The 18,190-nt window shown below is 38.4% G+C and overlaps 1 protein-coding gene across 2 annotated transcripts in view; it reads right to left on the bottom strand.

The window, feature by feature from the left end:
* Nucleotides 1–7,660: 7,660 nt before the first annotated feature.
* Nucleotides 7,661–18,190, bottom strand: part of BMP5 (bone morphogenetic protein 5) — a 60,472-nt gene continuing 49,942 nt past the window's right edge. The window contains exons 5-7 of one of the 2 annotated variants that reach the window (XM_050894457.1): nt 13,379–13,455; nt 11,440–11,550; nt 7,661–7,810 (exon numbers count right to left, since the gene is read on the bottom strand). In XM_050894457.1, coding sequence (XP_050750414.1) covers nt 7,661–7,810; nt 11,440–11,550; nt 13,379–13,455 — 338 coding nt within the window. The remainder of the gene's footprint in view (nt 7,811–11,439; nt 11,551–13,378; nt 13,456–18,190) is intronic. The other variant, XM_050894458.1, reaches the window with a different exon arrangement.

Raw genomic sequence — 18,190 nt, 5'->3', positions numbered from 1 at the left:
TTCTTACAGCTTTTTCAACAGCAGAGGTCAGTTAAGGGGAGAGATTCAGAGGAGTGAGAGGAAAACATTGTAGGAAGCATTTTACAATGCTACTTAGTTATTCTAAAGTAAATCTGGAGGAACACTACTCCTTCTACTGGAGTGTGCATTTACATCATGGGAAAAACTAAGAGAATGGTAAAAGACTTAGAGACAGTCAGTGGAAATGGGGTGTAACATGATTGAAGAGAGGGGTCAAATTCTTTCCTGCCAAAAATGAGCAAACCTCTGTGAAAATGTCAGTGAAGCTTCACTCAGAAATGTCAGGAGAAATTTTAGCCAGTGTGGGAATTTCACAATGAATACTTTTCTGTCGTTGAAATAGAGCCATATCTTTAAGCACTTTTCTGATTAAATGCAGGCATTTTCAGCAGGCTCTACCATGCACTGTTCTGCGAGACACCTCTCCTGTTTTCCTGCCTTGGATACAAAGATGCAGAGCTCCCAGACAACCCTCGTGTCTGGACGGTGCCAGAGAAGGGAACCCTGCAGCTTCCAGGCTCTTTTCCACGAATGTGGGAACTCGCAGTCCCCAGGGCCGCTGGCTCTTCATCAGGGTACGTCTGCACCCCATGGCTGCAGCCCCTGCCAGGCTGATGGGGCTTCTGCGAGGTACGGACACAGCCCGGGCTCCCCAGCCCTGGTGGCCACTTCCACGGGACTGGTGTGGGCTCTGCAGATCAGCAATGAACTTTTAAAAAACTTTTTAAAAACTGTTTTTGCGATCTTTTTTAGCACTTCTAATTGAAGTTTGGGAATTTCGACATTCAGTTCAATTCTGAAGCATGAAATTCTTTCCCCAGAATTTTAAGTCATGACCCTCAGCCATTTTTTGTTGTAGATGGGTGAGACGAAAAAGTAAAAGCGTCAGGGCTTGGTTATAAGGAGAAGAAATTTGAGAATTAAGCAGTTAATTGTATTCTGGCATGAATAACCTTCTCATTACCTCACTGTCCAATACAGATAAACAGAAAGAATCAGAAATACGTTTACAAGTATTTCAAGGGCACTGTTAATTTTGACAGATTTTGTACTTACACTGATGTGTCTGAGAATAAAAATCTGGTCCTTGGATATATGTCCTGAGGTATGCAATGTAGGTTCTGCTAATTAGCAACTCTTTAATTTTGACTAAATTAATAGGTTTCAAAACATGAAATGCAACCAGGCTCAGTAGTTTGCTAAAAATTGTTTCCTTAATGGGAATCCAAGTTTTTTACTAGCTATATCAATTCCATTTTTAAAGAGGAAACCGATTATGATGTTTTGTTTCTTGCTAAATGCACAAATACTTTTCACAGGAAAGTTTCATGGAACTCTATGCACTTACCTACATATCTTTATCCACAAGGATTCATACCAAGATAGCAAACCAAGAAAAATCCAAAATGCATGCGAAAAAGAAAGAAAAAGTGAGCAAAAAGATTTCCCAAAGAGTCACATCCCAATTAAACAAGTAACTGACTTGGCAGGTCTTGTCTTTGTTCCATCCCTGCAGCACAGTCTAGGAAAAAGCATTCCCTGTGGGAGCTGTTAGTCCTGAATAATAAAACAGATAACATGCAGAGAAGGCTGAAAAGAGCCGTTGCAGGGGTTAAGGGAGAAACACTAATTTTGAAAAGGAATCTCAGTGGTGGATGTATAATTGGCCCGAATAAAAGGGAACACACTTTCTTGTGGCAAGTTAATACAAGACAGCTCAGCAACCAAGAAAATAATCAGGCACGAAAAGCTTTTTTTCCAATTAGATCAGTTTAGGGAGTTTGATATATGGGCCATGTTTCTCCACTATGTCTTCTCCATCTTTTCGTCTCTGTGCAGTTGAGTAGCTCTGGGTTTGAGCCTGGATTTCTCCTTTGTAGAAGGACTTATGAGGGGCAGAGATGCCAGAAAAGGCCCCCTCCAAGTTTTCTCCTCACAATTTAATCAAAGAGCTTTCTCATTTTTACAAGTGTTTCTACTCACAAGTCAGTTGGAGACCCAGGAGAGACCAGGACAAGTTATACAGAGAAGATCCTGCTCCCACATCTCTGCTTCAGTATTGTTCTCTGAGAGAGCTATTCCCTAGAAAATATATTGCTCTCATATCTCCAGCCAACATCTGGCCTGAAATCCCCTGCTACACAGATATTAACACAGTCTCAGTCTTAATGCATTGCTGAACTTCCCACTGAGCAGGAGGAAAATGTAAGGAAGAAAAGGGAGGGATACATCACTGCCTTCAACTCTACTGGTGCAGATTTACGATGCTGTTGAAAAGGTGCTCCAAGATCTGCTTCAAGGAGATCTTGGTTGGTTCCCTAGAAGTAGCTTTAAAATATAACCACCCACATAGGAAAGGTGTGGTCTACACCCTGCACATGCCCCAGTTTTATAAGTCACTGCCCAGATTTCCACAAACAATCATGAAACTAGAAAAGTACTTGGTAAATGCAAAGTATAGGTCCAGGTAACCCCTAAGATTGCCTATCATCCATTAAAGTTATGAGCTGCAGGGACCGGAGTGTCAAGTGTATGCGTCACTCCACCAAGAGCGTGGGATAGGGGTTAGACCACTGGGACACTGGAGATCTGGTTGTCTCCCCTATACTGCCTCTCATCTACTCTTCTCTTAGGCAAGTCTCTCCACTTTTCTGTACCTATAAAATAGCCATACTAATAACACATACCTCTTTTGAAAAGCATTAACATCTGCTAAAGCAATGAAAGTATCTTCATTCATATTAATAATAATAATTGATGACACCCATCTGGAAGCAAAAAAGTGCAGGAACAGAACAGAAAGTATTTAGCTGGAAATATAGCAGTCAGAAGAAGTGTCTGTGTCATGTGTTGTAAATATGGAAAACAGAATACAAAAGGCCCATTTAATTCACATGAGATTCCTGGTCCTTCATGTACCACGTTTAGTGCTGATTTATTTGCATTAAGATGGCAAGAAAACCTCCTCTCGCTGGTTTTTTTGGATTTTTAGTTTAGTTTTCTTTTGTTTTTAATCAAGCTCTTGCTCAAGCCATGTGAATAAGAATTCAGTAACACATTGTAAATCACAGTTTGCAAGTTCTGTGACTGAAGATGAGATAGTAAAAGATAATGCTGTATAATTCACATGTGGCTTGTTCATCATTCAGGCACCACATGTCAGATTCTCCTTATGCACAGCTGACTGTGTGAGCAGAAAAGCTGGTAGAGATTGCAAAGAAAATAATTTTAAAGTCCTGGTTATTAGAATCCTTTGGTTATTGCTGAAACATTTCAGAATCTTATGAGTACAAGCCTAAACCATTTTTTTAAACATCTTTGAGTTAAAGTCAATTTACCATGAAACTGTTTCAAAAGAAGAGCTGACAAAAAAAACAGAACAGAAGAAATACACAGTCAGCAATCCAACCTTTTCCAAGTAAATGGTAGAGAAAATTATATCCCAAAATGGAAGTGTCTGACATCCCATCATGATAACAAAAGATTTCTCAAAGCTTCACGTCCCAATTAAACATCCCAGTAAAACTTTTTCAACACCGTAACACTGTTTTAAAGTTGTCAGGGATTGTCATTGACTACAGTTGCTCAGACAAGGTCTATAGCAGAGCCATTGTCCTAAACCCACTTTGTAGTCTTTGGAGAGAAATAGGTGAATTGCAATCCAAAAGAGCAATTTCTCTGTTGTCCCTAAAGGAAGTCTCAGTTCGGGTGTCCACAGTGTAGATGTAACTCACAGCACTCATGTATATACCATTTAATAAAATGAGGCCCCAAATTGTCTGAGAATTGAATCCGATCATAAAATAAAGACTAACTACTGTTCTGTAGTCCTATAGGTGCCACTATGCAAAATAAACAGCTGCACTCTGCTGTGCGGCTACAAAGGACGGGTTTCTTATTCCTGAAGATACGCGAGCTCCTCATATAGCTCCATTTGTATTACCTACCTAATCACTCAACACAAATGCATATTTACCTAAAAGCCTAAACAGGCCACTGCAGAAGGAAGAGTCATGGGGTTGTAAAGGACATGTCAGTCAAGACAGCCCTTCAGACAGATTCACAACAGAACAAGGAATGATCATCCCTTTTGTTTGAAGGCATCCATGCCGATGTCTGTCCAAGATATCACTAGCTGAGTTTTGTACTGATCGGATGTATTGCTGTGTTGTCAGCTACCAGACAGCTTTATATGAATTTAATTTTTAGCTTGATCTTGTATCAAAAAAAGGGCTAATGCAATCCAAACAAGTATGTTTTTGACTATCAGCAAGCGTCTCCCACTCCTGCTCCCTAATTAATGAATTTGAAACCTTTGGCCAAAATCAGAAAAACTTGACCTATAAACTTTGTGGAAATGGGCATCCAGATAAAGGAGAGATGCCCATCAAGTGGTCTAACTGGAGGAAGGCTGTTATGTGGGTTCACAGCTTAGCACATCAGAGAATGTATAAGCACTCCACACTTCAGTCAGTCAGAGCTCACCTTGTCTTGGACATCAAAATCACACTGGGAGAACAACGTGCTTCTAAAGGGAAATGAAATCACTGCTGCAATACTATTCACCTCTCAACTCTGACTTCCACTGCGTGAATATTCCTAAGCCATAGAAGTGGTCACTAGGAACATCCTGTAAACATTTGATTTTGGCCCAGAATGTGTAGCAATGGTATTAACATTATGAGTAAGTTAAAACTAAGAAGCTCTGACCCATAATGTAACATTAATTCTGTACAAAGCTGTTTCTGTTTTTCTGGTTTCCATTCCTTTAGACTCTTTCCAGTTGTTAAGGGTGCAGAAAGCTTAAACGATTTTAAAAAGAACAAAACTATTCTGTCTTAAATGATAATGGAATGGTCTTCGTAACTATAGAAATAGATATAGCTATAGATATGGGTATATATTTAATATAATTTAATATAATTACATACACATTATAGTATATATATGTATGTATATATTATGTATAAATATATATAAAATAACAAGATTTTGATAGGACCAAGCAAAAGAACAAAAAGCCCTGTATTAGGTACTACTAGAGAAGGGCTTACCTGAACAAGTTTACATGAAAACACACATATATACACTTATCCAGAGCATGCAGAAGGTGTGGTGCCACTATCCTTCCTTTCAAACAGAGGAATGACCAGCTAGGGATTTATGCAGAATTTTAAAAACTATTTCTCCTTTCTAGTATATTTTGAGTACAGTATTAGCATTTGGAGGTATGATTTGAAGGCATGATTTTTATTAATAGTGTAGATGGTCCACCAGCTGCAGTTTAAGAAGTAACAAAATAAAAGTAATTTTGCAAAATGTCAGTACTAAAAAATGAACTGCAACAAAATCTATCCATAATTATTGGTGATCTCTTGCTTTTACTTTCAAAAGGATATATGAAGTCAGTGCAGTGTCATTTTGTCATGTGTCTCAGAAGGAAAATCACAGCAGAAGAAAATAGTATTACAGGTTTATTATGTCTCAAAATATAGAAATATATTCCAACAGCATATTTTAAAGAATAATATAACAATAATCTTCAGTTTCTTATTCTCAAAATGGTACACCATTATTTAAAAATATATTACTTAATGTACCCCAAATTTAGTTTCCATCAAGTTCCATTTAGAATAAATTGAGTTCAAAAAAGCATATCCACCTACCCAATTTATACAGAAACCAGTAAATTTTTTTAAGACAACCCAGGAATTTAACTGTTCCAAAATGGTAATTCAGTTGGAGACATTATATTTTGCTATACACCCATGTGCATGAACTGCAGCTAAACACAGATATGTAGGAAATGTCAGTATAAAATAGAGATGGAAGTGTAAAATGGAACTGTTGTGTTAAGGGGAAAGAGCTCCCAAGACTGAAATTAAAACTGTTAATTTTTGAAAAAAACTGAGTGTATGCATAAAAAGGATTTATGTATTACTCCAATAGCAAGATACAATAAATTAGTTTCTGCAAAAAAGACAGTTGCACATTCACATGCATACACACAGTCACACGCACACACTGATTTTATCAGTCTGTAATAATCTGAGTTTTCTGAAATATGCTTTAAATAACCAGAGAAGTCAGAGTTTATATGAAGAGACTAAGGAGAAACCGATATGTCCTATTCATTTTTTAACAACTCTCTGAGAACTGTTTAAATGAAGCATTTTTAATCAAGGCAACTCATGATAAAAGCATATATTATAATTAGCGATGTAATAAAGAGAAAACAGTTTCCATTTTCTCATTTTCATAACACTAAAACAAGGGGGTGTCCAAAGACTTTAAATGTGGTTAATTCAAAATAAGCATATGGGTAGTGGTGGTGGGAATGAAAATCTATAATTAGTTGTGCAATTCACAACCACAGGATTTCATTTGAGGCCAAAAATTTAGGGAGATTAAAAATTATTTATATGGATTTAAGAATTTTCAAAGTTACAATAGTTAATGCTAAAAAAAAGGAAAGATATCCCATCTTAAGTCTCATGATTTAAACCAATCTCCACCTGATAGAAAAGCAGATGGGACCGAAAGTAGGCTGCAAATTGCCCAACGGCTCATTATGAAAGGTGTTTTTCATCTTTGCCTGAAAACAGCCACCATCAGCAAAAAGATTTTTGATTAAACAGGTGACAACTGCTGCATCCCCTGTGCCTTCCCTCGCACACTCAGAAAACACATCCAAATTGGGAGCTAAATAAAGCAAAGCCCTTCCATACCCTGTCTTCTGTATATTTTGTGTATATAGTAACTTGTGTACATAATGGGAAGCCTTGTGTGGCTTTTTTGATTGATTTTACCTTGTGCTGTTATTATAAAAATATTTGCCGGAGCAGTGTAATAGATAATAGACTAATACGATTTGAGGTAAGAATGTTGTAGTTCATTTTTTAGTGTTAACTTGGAAAGTCATACATAGAGGCGAGAGTCTGTCTCCACAGAATTCCCGAAGCTTTTAGCCTTTTGCAAACTCTGCAGCCCACAAGCCAAGAAGTAACATACTCCTCCAGTTACACTCATCTTGTTAAAGAAAATAGTTATAACAATTATGTGCAATCCTTTCACTTCTATTTTCTATCTACTATTTATTTACTTAAGCACTGTTCAACATTTCACTTTTTCTAATGGAGCAGAACTTCTAAAAGAAAAAATGTGTTTAGCCAAGTAGTTTTGTTTAGTTTTTTTTTCTGTGCCTTTTTCTAAATAAATACCTCGCCGCAGTTTTCATTGGCACAATATGACCAAATGTATTTTAGTTCCTTTAACAATGAAGCAGTTACAGAAGTTCTGGAGTTTCTAGCTTTAAAAAAATCCATACAAAAGCTCTACTTTAAAATATTGAAATGGAATGAAATAGATTCCAGTATGGTCAATTGAAAAATTAGTTTGTGAAGTTCTACTGCATAGTGAGGTGACCCATAAAATAAATGGTTCTGAAATTTTGCTCATACAAAAGAAACTATATACTTTTAAATAAATAAAAGCTACTATATACATTATACTGTACATTTAAATGAGAGATGACATGAAATGGAATAAATTTAGGACTGCCTTTTCATCAGCAAGGCTCATATCTTGACTTTATTACAATTCTGAATAAAACCCTCTGCTTTAGATTATTTTTTTTATTCTAGTGGCAGCCACATGAACGCACCACCATATTCCTGTATTTTTTTAAAATAACATTGGAACTGTCATCAAAGTAGAGTACGGAGATTGCATTCAGTTTTGTTGGTGCACAGCATGGCTTTGGTACATGATCAGGGAACATCAAGTGAACCTGAAAGACAGATAAATACATAGCTCATATATCAAACAGAGAGGTACAAGGACAATGTCAGTGCAAAACATGTCTTTGCAATTCAGAGAGTGCTGTGGTCACAGATTTTCCTCGGTTAGCAACTTTAAAGCACAGCTTACCTCCAGAACGTTGCTCTGATTTCAATTGCACGGGCAGAGTTATACAATAATAGCAGATGGAGAGATAAATGAGGAGGAGCAGCCAAGACAGAAAGTTGGGTTTCAGATGAAATTTAGAAAAGAGTTGGAGCTAGGCAGCTGCTCAGGAAAACACTTAAACATATTGTCAGTACCATCTCTGCTGAGGGCAGTGCTTGACATGAAGCACAGGCTCAAGCCTCGGGTCTCACCAGGACCCCAGCATGTGCTAAAATGCTTTCCTGTGTCACGGTCTCAGCGTGGCGGAAACTCTGTTGCCGACAGCAAAGGCTGTGCAGGCAAAGGCTCATACTGAAACTGTTTTCAGCCTATGAAACAGTTAGATGTGGGTTCTCAGACAGCATGAGTGCATTTTAAGGTCTTATCTAGGTATCCGTGGATCCAATTCTATTTCCACTGAAGTCAAATTCAATTCATAAGGTGGGTGCCAGCTGGACAGAAGGTTTGGGGAAAGGGCTGAGGCAGAGAAGGCTTTATGTTCACTAGGCTGAAGTATATCAATGAAAGGTTAAAGAGAAGGAAAAGAGTTTTGAACAGCATCCCAGAACGAACAAGATCTAGTGGAAATATCTGAAAATGGGGGAAATACAAGTTCTTTGTACTCGAAAGAAGGTTGGATGTAATATTCTACACATGCTGAAGACTTGGAAGCTGGGGAGGCCAGAAAAGAGGGAGATGTAATAGAGAGGGCAAGAGATTATTAAGGCATGGATGAAGACTTCAGCAGTAATAGGTTTCATTTGTATGTTAAGTCTTTGTAAATCTGTTAGAGCCATCTGTCTTGCAGTGATATAAGCCCAGAGCCTTTGCCAGACAACAGAGAACAGTCTATCAGGAAACGATTTTTACATAACTGTTACCATGAGAAGGTCTTTTGAAATGAGCAATAATAAATCCTGAAGTAGCAGTTTAGTAAGGGTTTAGACACACATTTAAAAACAGTTTAACAAACGAATAGCAAAGCACTGGAGAAAAGAATGATTGTGCTTCGTCTAGGCAGATGTTTGCCCTGCCATAACACCTGGTCCCACCAGCCCCTGCCACCCCAGCTGGGAGCTCCATGGCCCTGCTAGCCCCACACGACAGCGATGCTCACAGCCTTTTCAAGAGTGAGCTTGGAAGTCAGTGCAAGTCAACCTGCTGATCCACTGACTCACATGACCAGGTCAACGCTACTCCAATGCCTGTCCTGAAGGTGATGGGAAGAGAGAGAGGAGAAGAAAGCTTATATAATTCATTAAATGCAGTCTGTCTTGTACTTGTTTGCATCTGTATCATCTGTCTGCGTGAGTTCAGTCTCAGAAAAAGAAGAGAGAGAGAGGTACTGGCCCAGCATTTCTTCTATTCTTGGTTAAAAAGAAAAAAACTCAGTAAAGTTTGGAGGGGTACCAAGGAACAATCACTTCCCAACCCAAAGAGTGGGCTTTTTTACAATGGTGTAATCAGTATGGCTGGGAGATGATTACATATGGATGAGGGTGGGGTGTATGAATAATTGTTGCCCAAGCCATCCCCATGTGCACACCTTGTGTAAATCTGAATTTTGTATAATTTAAACCAGAAAGCATTCAACTACTGTTATCTCATCTAATTTATGTGCAGTTAAAATTTAATTAGCTTCATGATTTTTTGGCTGCACAACTGAATGCATGTACAGTACATGCAGAAGGAGACACACAATTCCAAAAAGGCCATAAAAAGGAGGGAAAATTTAAGTATACAATTTAAAAATAGGACAAACTACACAAATTTCTTAACAATGGGAAATTAACCATTTTTGGAAAGGATAGACACACAAGAGAAAGTAGCACTGGGCCACTTCTTATTTAACAGTGCATAATTGCAGGAGGGAACTCTAACCTGGGGAATCTACTGGTATTGGTAACTTTTCTGGACAGTGTTTGCATAATGCTAAACTATTGCTTTGCTGACCTATTTCTTTTCAGCTCAGGACTGCATATATGCTGTTCTTCATCGTCTCCTAGGCACATTGCTATATTCCTTGCCAACTAGCATTTGCTGTTCCCTTTCACCTGAAGCCCTTACCACAATTCTATTTATTTCCAGCCTCTGACATTTTCCCTTCTTTTTGTAAATCTTGCTGACTCGAATTCTGGTATAGAGGAATAATGTTGCATTGGTGGCTGGACTTAGAGAAGGTTCATAAATGAAAAGTTGAATGGAAAGGAAAAGGTCTCAGCACATGCTGAGATTTTAAAAATATCCCTCTCATGTAGAAATACTTGGCAATTTTCACAAGCAGAATTTGTTTTCTATCAGAAAGAAATCAAAATTTCTTTGTTTGTTTGTTAGTTTCTGTGTTTTTTTGGTGTGGGGTTTTGGTTTGGGGGGAGGGGGTTCCCAGGAGGGTAGTAGCTACACTCATTTCTGAAGGGGAAAGGTTTTTCAGGCCCAGATTTTTTATGTCAAAATCAAAGAAAAAGATCATCATCCATGGACAGACTCATCAGCATAGTCTGATGGTCAGGTTACTTTCCTATCATCAGTTTAAACCCATGTTTCTCTAAATACAGTCAAGTGCCTTGACCTTTCCAGAAACTAATTAGGGATGGCAACCCTTTCCTGTTCTGATTTTGTACTCCCACTCCTTCCTTGTGTATTATCTCTCATTCCTCTGCTTCTTAATCACTCCTCTAATACTGATGCTGTTCAGAGCCAGTTCTTCAGCTGTCACAGGTGAAAAATCATGACCAGACATCAGACTCACAGCGTTACATTTAGGCATAGTCTACAGGTCTTGATTTCTGTAGCTGAGTGCTGCTGGGGTAGAGGAGGCCTAGCCAGCTGCTTCAACTAAGATCATCTTTTTGGCTGCTCCAGTTGATGCACAGGACTCACATAAGAACTAGCAGAGGCAGAAAGCTGGCTGCAAATCCCCTTTTACATGTACCAGGCAGAGCAACAGATCCAAACACACTTATTTATAAATTGCATTTGTTAGCCAGACATGATTGAACACAATTTCTTACATGCAAATGCATCTGCTTGCAACGCTTCACATTAAATTACAGTTTAAGTATCATCTCTGCCAAGAGTTCACAACAGAGGTCCACAGAGTGGCCAAGTGTCAATAGTTCTGGCAGGTATAGCATGTAGATGTTAGCATGGAGCTTCAATAAGCTGCAAAAAACAATTGGAAGTGGGACCAGGGGGCCCCTTTTGCTCCTGTCGACACAATTCTCCAGTAATATAACACAGTCTTCTCATGTGTTACTGCATTTAAAATGGAAGGGAAACCTACCACACAGGCCACTCTGGACAGTTCATCCTCTCTCCAGCGTAATCAGCAAAGCACATCTTTGAAATGGGTTATCATTTACCCAGAAATAATCAAAATCCAATAGTAGTAAACAGAGAGGAAGAGACAGCCCCTGTGCCAAGACACTTACAACTGCAAAATAGGCAACTACAACATAGGCAGAGGCATACCAGAGTCTGAACAATGGCGTGGTTTGTTGCGTTCATGTGGGCATTGAGGGGGAAAGAACACTCTCCGTCGCAGTAAAATGCAGCGTAGCCCTCCGGTGCAATAATCCAATCCTAAAACAAGAACAAATAAACCCACTCAATTTTTTTTTCCCCCCTCACTCAGAGAATTTAAAACTATATCGAACTAACTAAGACTTGTCCAAGGACAAAATGAACTTCAGAATGTGGCATGTTAAATTACTTTTTTTGCCAAAAGAAAAAGAAGTATTTACTTTGTTCATGCAAAACTCAGATGAAAATTAAATTAAACTTAGAAATTTGTACTGAATACCAACTAATGAGGCTATAAGGGGAATTAAAGTCCAAATATGTTTGTCAGAATACTTTTCTTCCCCGACTGAAAATCTTGAGCACTTCTTGGTGCAACAAAAGTAATTAAAATGCATCCTCTTTCTTCAGCATACTCAATACCATTAATTGTATTATTGCGTGACACTGAGAGTTGCTAGAGATTACCCATTGGAATGTCACTGAATCATGCATTTTGAGTATTTCTAGCAACACAGCATGAAAGACCACAAGAGGGAAAATATTTTAAAATGTTAATGAAAGCTATGTGTTTAGTTTGCTGAATTCCTCCTTTGCCAGGCAAAGGTAATGGAGGTGCTGTGGGGAAGGGCAGAGAGAATCAAGTGTCTATTTCTTGGGTTTTGTTTCTTTTTATCTCATTTCACCCTGAGTTTCAGGGATCAAATATTGTACAGTGTAGCTTTGGCTTTCCAACCAAAACTTTGACTTCTTCAAGTATTTTTTGTGAAAAACATAGATTTTCTTTTCTCTATGGCCACCTTGAATGACTGATCTAAGTCTTGCACATCCTGGGTCATATCAGGATTTACTGTTTCAAAAAATGAAAAAACTGTTGATACCTGGAAAAATCTGTGACCTACAGAGAGACAATGTCTCACTTGTTCAGTAGCCTGAGTTCAAGTCAATACCACAAGCCTGCTCTGTGGCCATGGACAGGGTGATTATGCTCTGCAGACTTGGGAAAACAGTCTCTGCCTACTTCTTCAGGCTGCTGTGAGGATAGATATACTACAAAATATCAGGCAGAGTAATGAGGCCATATGAGAATCTGAGCTAGATATGTAAAGGATGGGCTGTCACTAAAGAGACATCACACTTTTTCTCCTCATAGACTTGTTCTGCTCATGGCGAATTGTTTTAAAATAATTCAGAGAAATGTGAAACTCACAGACAGCCATCTCTGAGTTCTTACTTACATATGCAATATGTCTAGGTTATAGGTTGCTGATGGCCTTCTTGTTCTTTCTTTATAGAGAGCTCCTTGCTTTCTGGAAAAAAAACCTAGATTGATCTCTATTTTCTTTTCTCATAATGTCCTGCCTCTGTCTTTACGACCTTTTACTACAAGTACCTTCTTTTTTTGTTACTGTATGGCAGGATGAGTTTTTCCCAGAAATTATATAAACTTAGCTGTGGTGTTATAAAGACCACTGAGCAGTGATCCAAGCTGTAGTTCCCTGTGGACCTACAGACCTATGTCTGCCTGCAGTAGACAGCACTGAACCAGGGAGAATTCAAGGGCGAATTTCAAAAGTTCCATTGCTCAGTGTGGGGATTTTGGTTTCATTTACTGCAGTTCTATTCATATCTTGAGTAATAAATCAGATTTATCTTTATGTGAATGAATACAGATCATAAAGCCATTAATATATGCAAAATCTTTGAGAGAACAGCAGCCAAAAAAGGTAAAGCAACAGTGATAGGGATTCATTACAAAATGCATTTAAAGAATTCCTCTGTCACCAGTGAAATACCAATTACCATGATGAAAACAGACTGTAAATAATGAGGGACTGTAAAATATATTGTCCCAATTTGAACTGATAGGAAACAGCATTTATAATCATACCTGCCATCCTAAGTCTCGGAAACTCACGTAAAGTTCATGTTTCTTACATGCTTGCTTTTGCTCACTTGTGTTATAATCTACAGAAAGAAAATAATAATAATAATAAATTGTTTAGAAGCATTAGAGTTAGCTATTTTTGAGCTCCTGACCAAGCTGTACAAAGGAAAGGAACAAGCATACTGTCATTTATATTCCTAGGTTTGGTTGTAAAGGCAGTGTAAACTTGGAAATGCAGAATCAGCAGTGTCAGCCTGGTACAATTTGTGTACACAGACAAAACGATGCATACAGCGTTAGGGGAAACAGGTTTACAAGATATCTGTTTGCTGGCTAGCTAGGTAGCAACTCTGATAATATGCACACAGGTAACCAAAGGAGGACAAGTGAGATCCTGATCCAAGACATGGGGAAGTCATCTGTATGTTGGCACAGGTTTAATTGCCAGGTAAAGAAAGTAGCCCAATTCAAAAGATAAATCAACAATGATAAAAATTGCCCTGAAACAACAGAATTTCCAATCTGGAAATATTCACCACTTGATGATCTTTAGTTGGTAATACTAATGTAAACAAGTAGACTAAGAGATGCTTTTTAAAAGCCTGAATGTTTCTGCACTGTCAGAGATGTGTCAGGATAGAAGGACACAGAGAACCTTCCATACATGCTTCTCCAGGACAATTTTAATCCTGGAGAAAATCTAGTACTTTTTTCTTACTGCCCCTGAGTAACAGAAAAGGAAGGGAATAGGGTCATGCCTTCACCACATTAGCACTCAGAGTTGGTTTATCACTATTCAAGTGATGCCATCAGTGAGGCATATGATGGAGCAGGGAGGCCAGGCTGTCTCCTCTGGTTCCATTTCAAGAATGCTTAAAGTGGCTTTTTTTGGACCAAAATAACCATTCTGGCAGTAAAAAAAAGTTGACTGAAATTCACAACAACAACAACAACAAAAAAACAAAAAACAAACCAAAAAAACCCCCAAACACAAGGAAGACACTGAAAAAGAAACAAAATCTTCATTTTCAGGAATAGAATTTTTTTTTAGGAACAGTTTTTTAACATAAAAGACTTGAGGCTGGGATGGGAAGGTGTCTGTTGAAAAATTCCTGGAAAATTAAGAGAGAGGCCTTTTTCACACAAAATTAAAGGAAGGGAGTTCTACAGTCTGTGAGATAACCCGTTGTAGTGCTTCACTATTCTTGCAGAAAACTTTTCCAAAATAGCTGGCCTAAAGGAGCTTTTCTGCAAATTTACCAACTGCTTCTTGTCAGCTGTCCTGATCTGTGCTATCATTGCTTCTCTGGGTTCTCTTCAGTTTCTCTGTGTCTTTCTGAAGATGTGATTGCCAAAACTGAACACAGTGCCAAATAAAATAAAATAATTATTTCCTATGATTACCGGATTATTTTCTAGCAGTATACCCCAGAACAGGAGTTTTGCAGCAAAACCACACTGTAAAATTATCAGCTTCAGATCCTTTTTTATATACTCCTGCCTAGTCGCCTTAGGATTATGTTCTATTTATGCAAATCAATGAATAAAGAACAGGTTGGGGGTGAGGATGTTGATGAGAACTGCAGCATGATGGGGCTGCAACAACCATGATACAGTAGAGTTAAAAGGTTCTGAGAGATGACCATGATCAACAACAGCACTGCAACCTTGGACTTCAGGAGAAGAGATTTCTGCTTGTTCAGAGATCTTCTTCACATGATCTCATGGCAGACTGGCCTGGAGGGCAAAGGAGACCAGGAAAGCTGGCTGATCATCCAGGACACCCTCTGAGAGAAGCACAAGGTAAGTCCACTCTCATGTGCAGGTCAACCAAGTATGGCACAAAGCCACTGTGGAATAGGAAACTCTTGACTGAGCTCAAATTCCAATAGGAAGTAAAAATAGTGAGGAAATGGGATGAGCTACACAGAAATAATATAAACACGTTGCCCGAGCATGCAGTGATGGATGTTAGGAAAGCCAAAGCTTAGCTGGAGTTGAAACTGGTGAGGGATGTGAAGGTCAACAAGAAGGACTTCTATAGGTACATGCATAGCAAAAAGAAAAACTAAGAAAAATACAGATTCATTTTTCAATAGGGCAGAGGACCTAGCGACAAGGACTCAGAACAGGTTAAGGTACTCAATGACTTTGTCTTGGTTTTTACTGGCAAGATTTACCCTCAGGACTCCCAAATCCCTAAGCCTAGTGACTGGCTCTACCCACAGTAAAAGAAATAGAGTTAGGAACCACTTAAGCAAATTGAAGATACGCAAGTCCATGTGAGCAGAAGGGATGACTTTCAGGGTGGGGAATGAGCGGACCAACATCATTGCAAAGTCACTTCCTGCCATTTTTGAGTGTTCATAGTGACTGGAGGATATTTCTGATGTTTCAAAAATGGAAAATGTCACACCCGTCTTCAAGAAGGGCAATCAGCTTAACCTCAGTTTCTGGGAAGTGTGTGGAGCAAATTCTCTTGGAAGCTGTGTCTAAGCACATGAAGAACAAAAAGGTGTTTGGGAACAGTCAGCATGGATTTACTAGTTCAAACTGTGCCTAACCAACTTGATTGTTTTCTGTGATGAGCTGACTAGCTTTGTGGGCTTTTGAAGAGCTCTGGGTGTTCTTTGCTTTGCTTTTAGGAAGGTTTTTGATACGGTCTCCCATAGTATTCTTAGAGCCAAATTGGTCAGATACGGTTTGGATAGGTAAAGAATATAATGGGTGGAAACTTGGCTGGGCTGCTGGGCTCGAAGGATTGTGATCAGTGGTACGAAGTCCAGCTGGCAGCTGGTTACTAGGGTTGTCCCTAAAGGATCAGTGCTGGTGCCAATACTGATTAATGTCTTTGTTAGTAACCTGGACAATATAACAGTGTGTGCTCTCTGCAAGTTCACAGAGGATACCAGATCTGGGAGAAGTGATCAATCATCCAAATTACCATTAAAATGTTGGACTGAATCAGATCCAGAAGAAACTCAATGAGATGTCATTCAAAATACCCACCCAAATTTTACTCTTATTGGTAACATGCTCTTTGAATATGCTTTTTCTTTTTTTTTAACAGGCTATGTACCTACTTTCTGTTGAATATACCTGGGCCCAAATATGTCTCCTGAAACTGTGTCAAAAGCTGTGCACAAGTCAGGATATATCCATTTGCAGTACTAAATAACTTGTTCTAGTACCACCAGGGATGTTAAGTTAGGGTTTCTAAGCTATAATACCTCAAATCCTCATTCCTTTTTAAAGATGAATACTACTTTCTTTCCTATGGTGTTTTCCTAGCCTTCATGGGCTGATTCTCAATGACAGTCATTGAAGGTTCTCCACAGGTAGTTAGTTACCTGCTGCCATCTCAGGTACTCTCAGTTGCCCCAGGGCATGTAGGGTCAAAATATATACCCACATCCTATGGGAGTCCTGTGTCTTTCTGGAGTAGCCACTGGAAGCAAGGCAGGATACCCTAAGACATCATGAGTTTTCAAAAATCTGTATGCCTTTAATATAACCAAAACCCCTAAGTCATACTTTGTGCTGAGTTGTCTGTAATAATCTAGTATGTTCTGCACACGTTAGAAGTAAGGTGAAGGTAGTGGAAAGTAAATGAACTTTAACTTAAAAAAATTGAACTGTGTTTCACTGATCACAAGGATCTATATACTGATTTTGACTAATATCAGTGTTCATAGGAGGTAAATATTTTCTGTTTCAGCTATTAGTGGGAATTTTAAAATTCAGTCATATAGAATGCAAGTCACTTTGCAAAAAAACTGTGACTGAAAAATGTGGGAAAGATATTCATATGAGAAAGTCAGGAAAGTCACAATCTGATTTTAGATAGCACCCAAGCAGGCAAACAAAAGAAAGCGGAAGACTGTGCTTTTGCCAGTTTTCTCTCAGTCATGACATTTTCATATTTAAGAATATGTACAGAAGTTTTAGCACCAGAATGTAGCAGAAGTCCCTACAGTTAAAGGAGAAAGGCAGAAGAGTAAATATGTAAGTCATCACATAGATGTCTTCATTGTCTTGATACCCTCAATTATTTGAATATTGGTTAACCAGTGGTGGATGAGCGGTCACACCAGAACACCTGATAAGATGGTCTGCGTTTCATATGCAGACATATATCTGCAAACTATCTAACCCATACACCTATGAAGAAAGTGAGACTCGGGCAAGTCTGTATTCCTTCCTTGAATTCTATCTTTCATATAAGACAAATGTTGTGTGTAATGTAACATTGCATATAAGTATCAAATGTGACATTTATAATAAGATCTGGTGCCAAGGATTCAATTTCACATACTGTAGCTTCAAGGCCCATATGCTTATTCTGTCAAGAGTCAAAACTGTAGGCTATTATGATTAAGAAAACATTGTTCCTCAGCTATTCAGGGACTGCAGTTGGGGTCCAAACTCCTACGTAGCAGAAAAAGCTGTGGAAGGAGGGCAAGAAAATATATTTATAAGAAATTTAATGAGGAATTTTTTTTTTTTTCCCCCAAGGGAAATAAAGATATATAGACATGTCTATATATACAATCACAAAGTACTGTGGTTTTAATTAATTAGTGTGACACCAACCAATAAAATACAGGAAATGCAGAGTTAAGTATTGTTTTCTGGTTTTATCTCACTGCATTATGAACAAAAATTATGTAGCTTTGTTTTTGAGTTTCCTGGTGTAAGTCACTATTCAGTACTTAGACGTGGATATCCTCTAGTGCCCAATACACTGTAACTCTTTTTAGATGATGTTAAAAAAAAAAATTAAGCCAGTTTATTTTAAGGAAGAGTTATGTGATG

Source organism: Gymnogyps californianus, chromosome 3 (genome assembly GCF_018139145.2).
Source record: "Gymnogyps californianus isolate 813 chromosome 3, ASM1813914v2, whole genome shotgun sequence".
In the NCBI taxonomy this organism is placed as follows: domain Eukaryota; kingdom Metazoa; phylum Chordata; class Aves; order Accipitriformes; family Cathartidae; genus Gymnogyps; species Gymnogyps californianus.
This window is presented reverse-complemented; position numbering and strand designations above follow the sequence as displayed.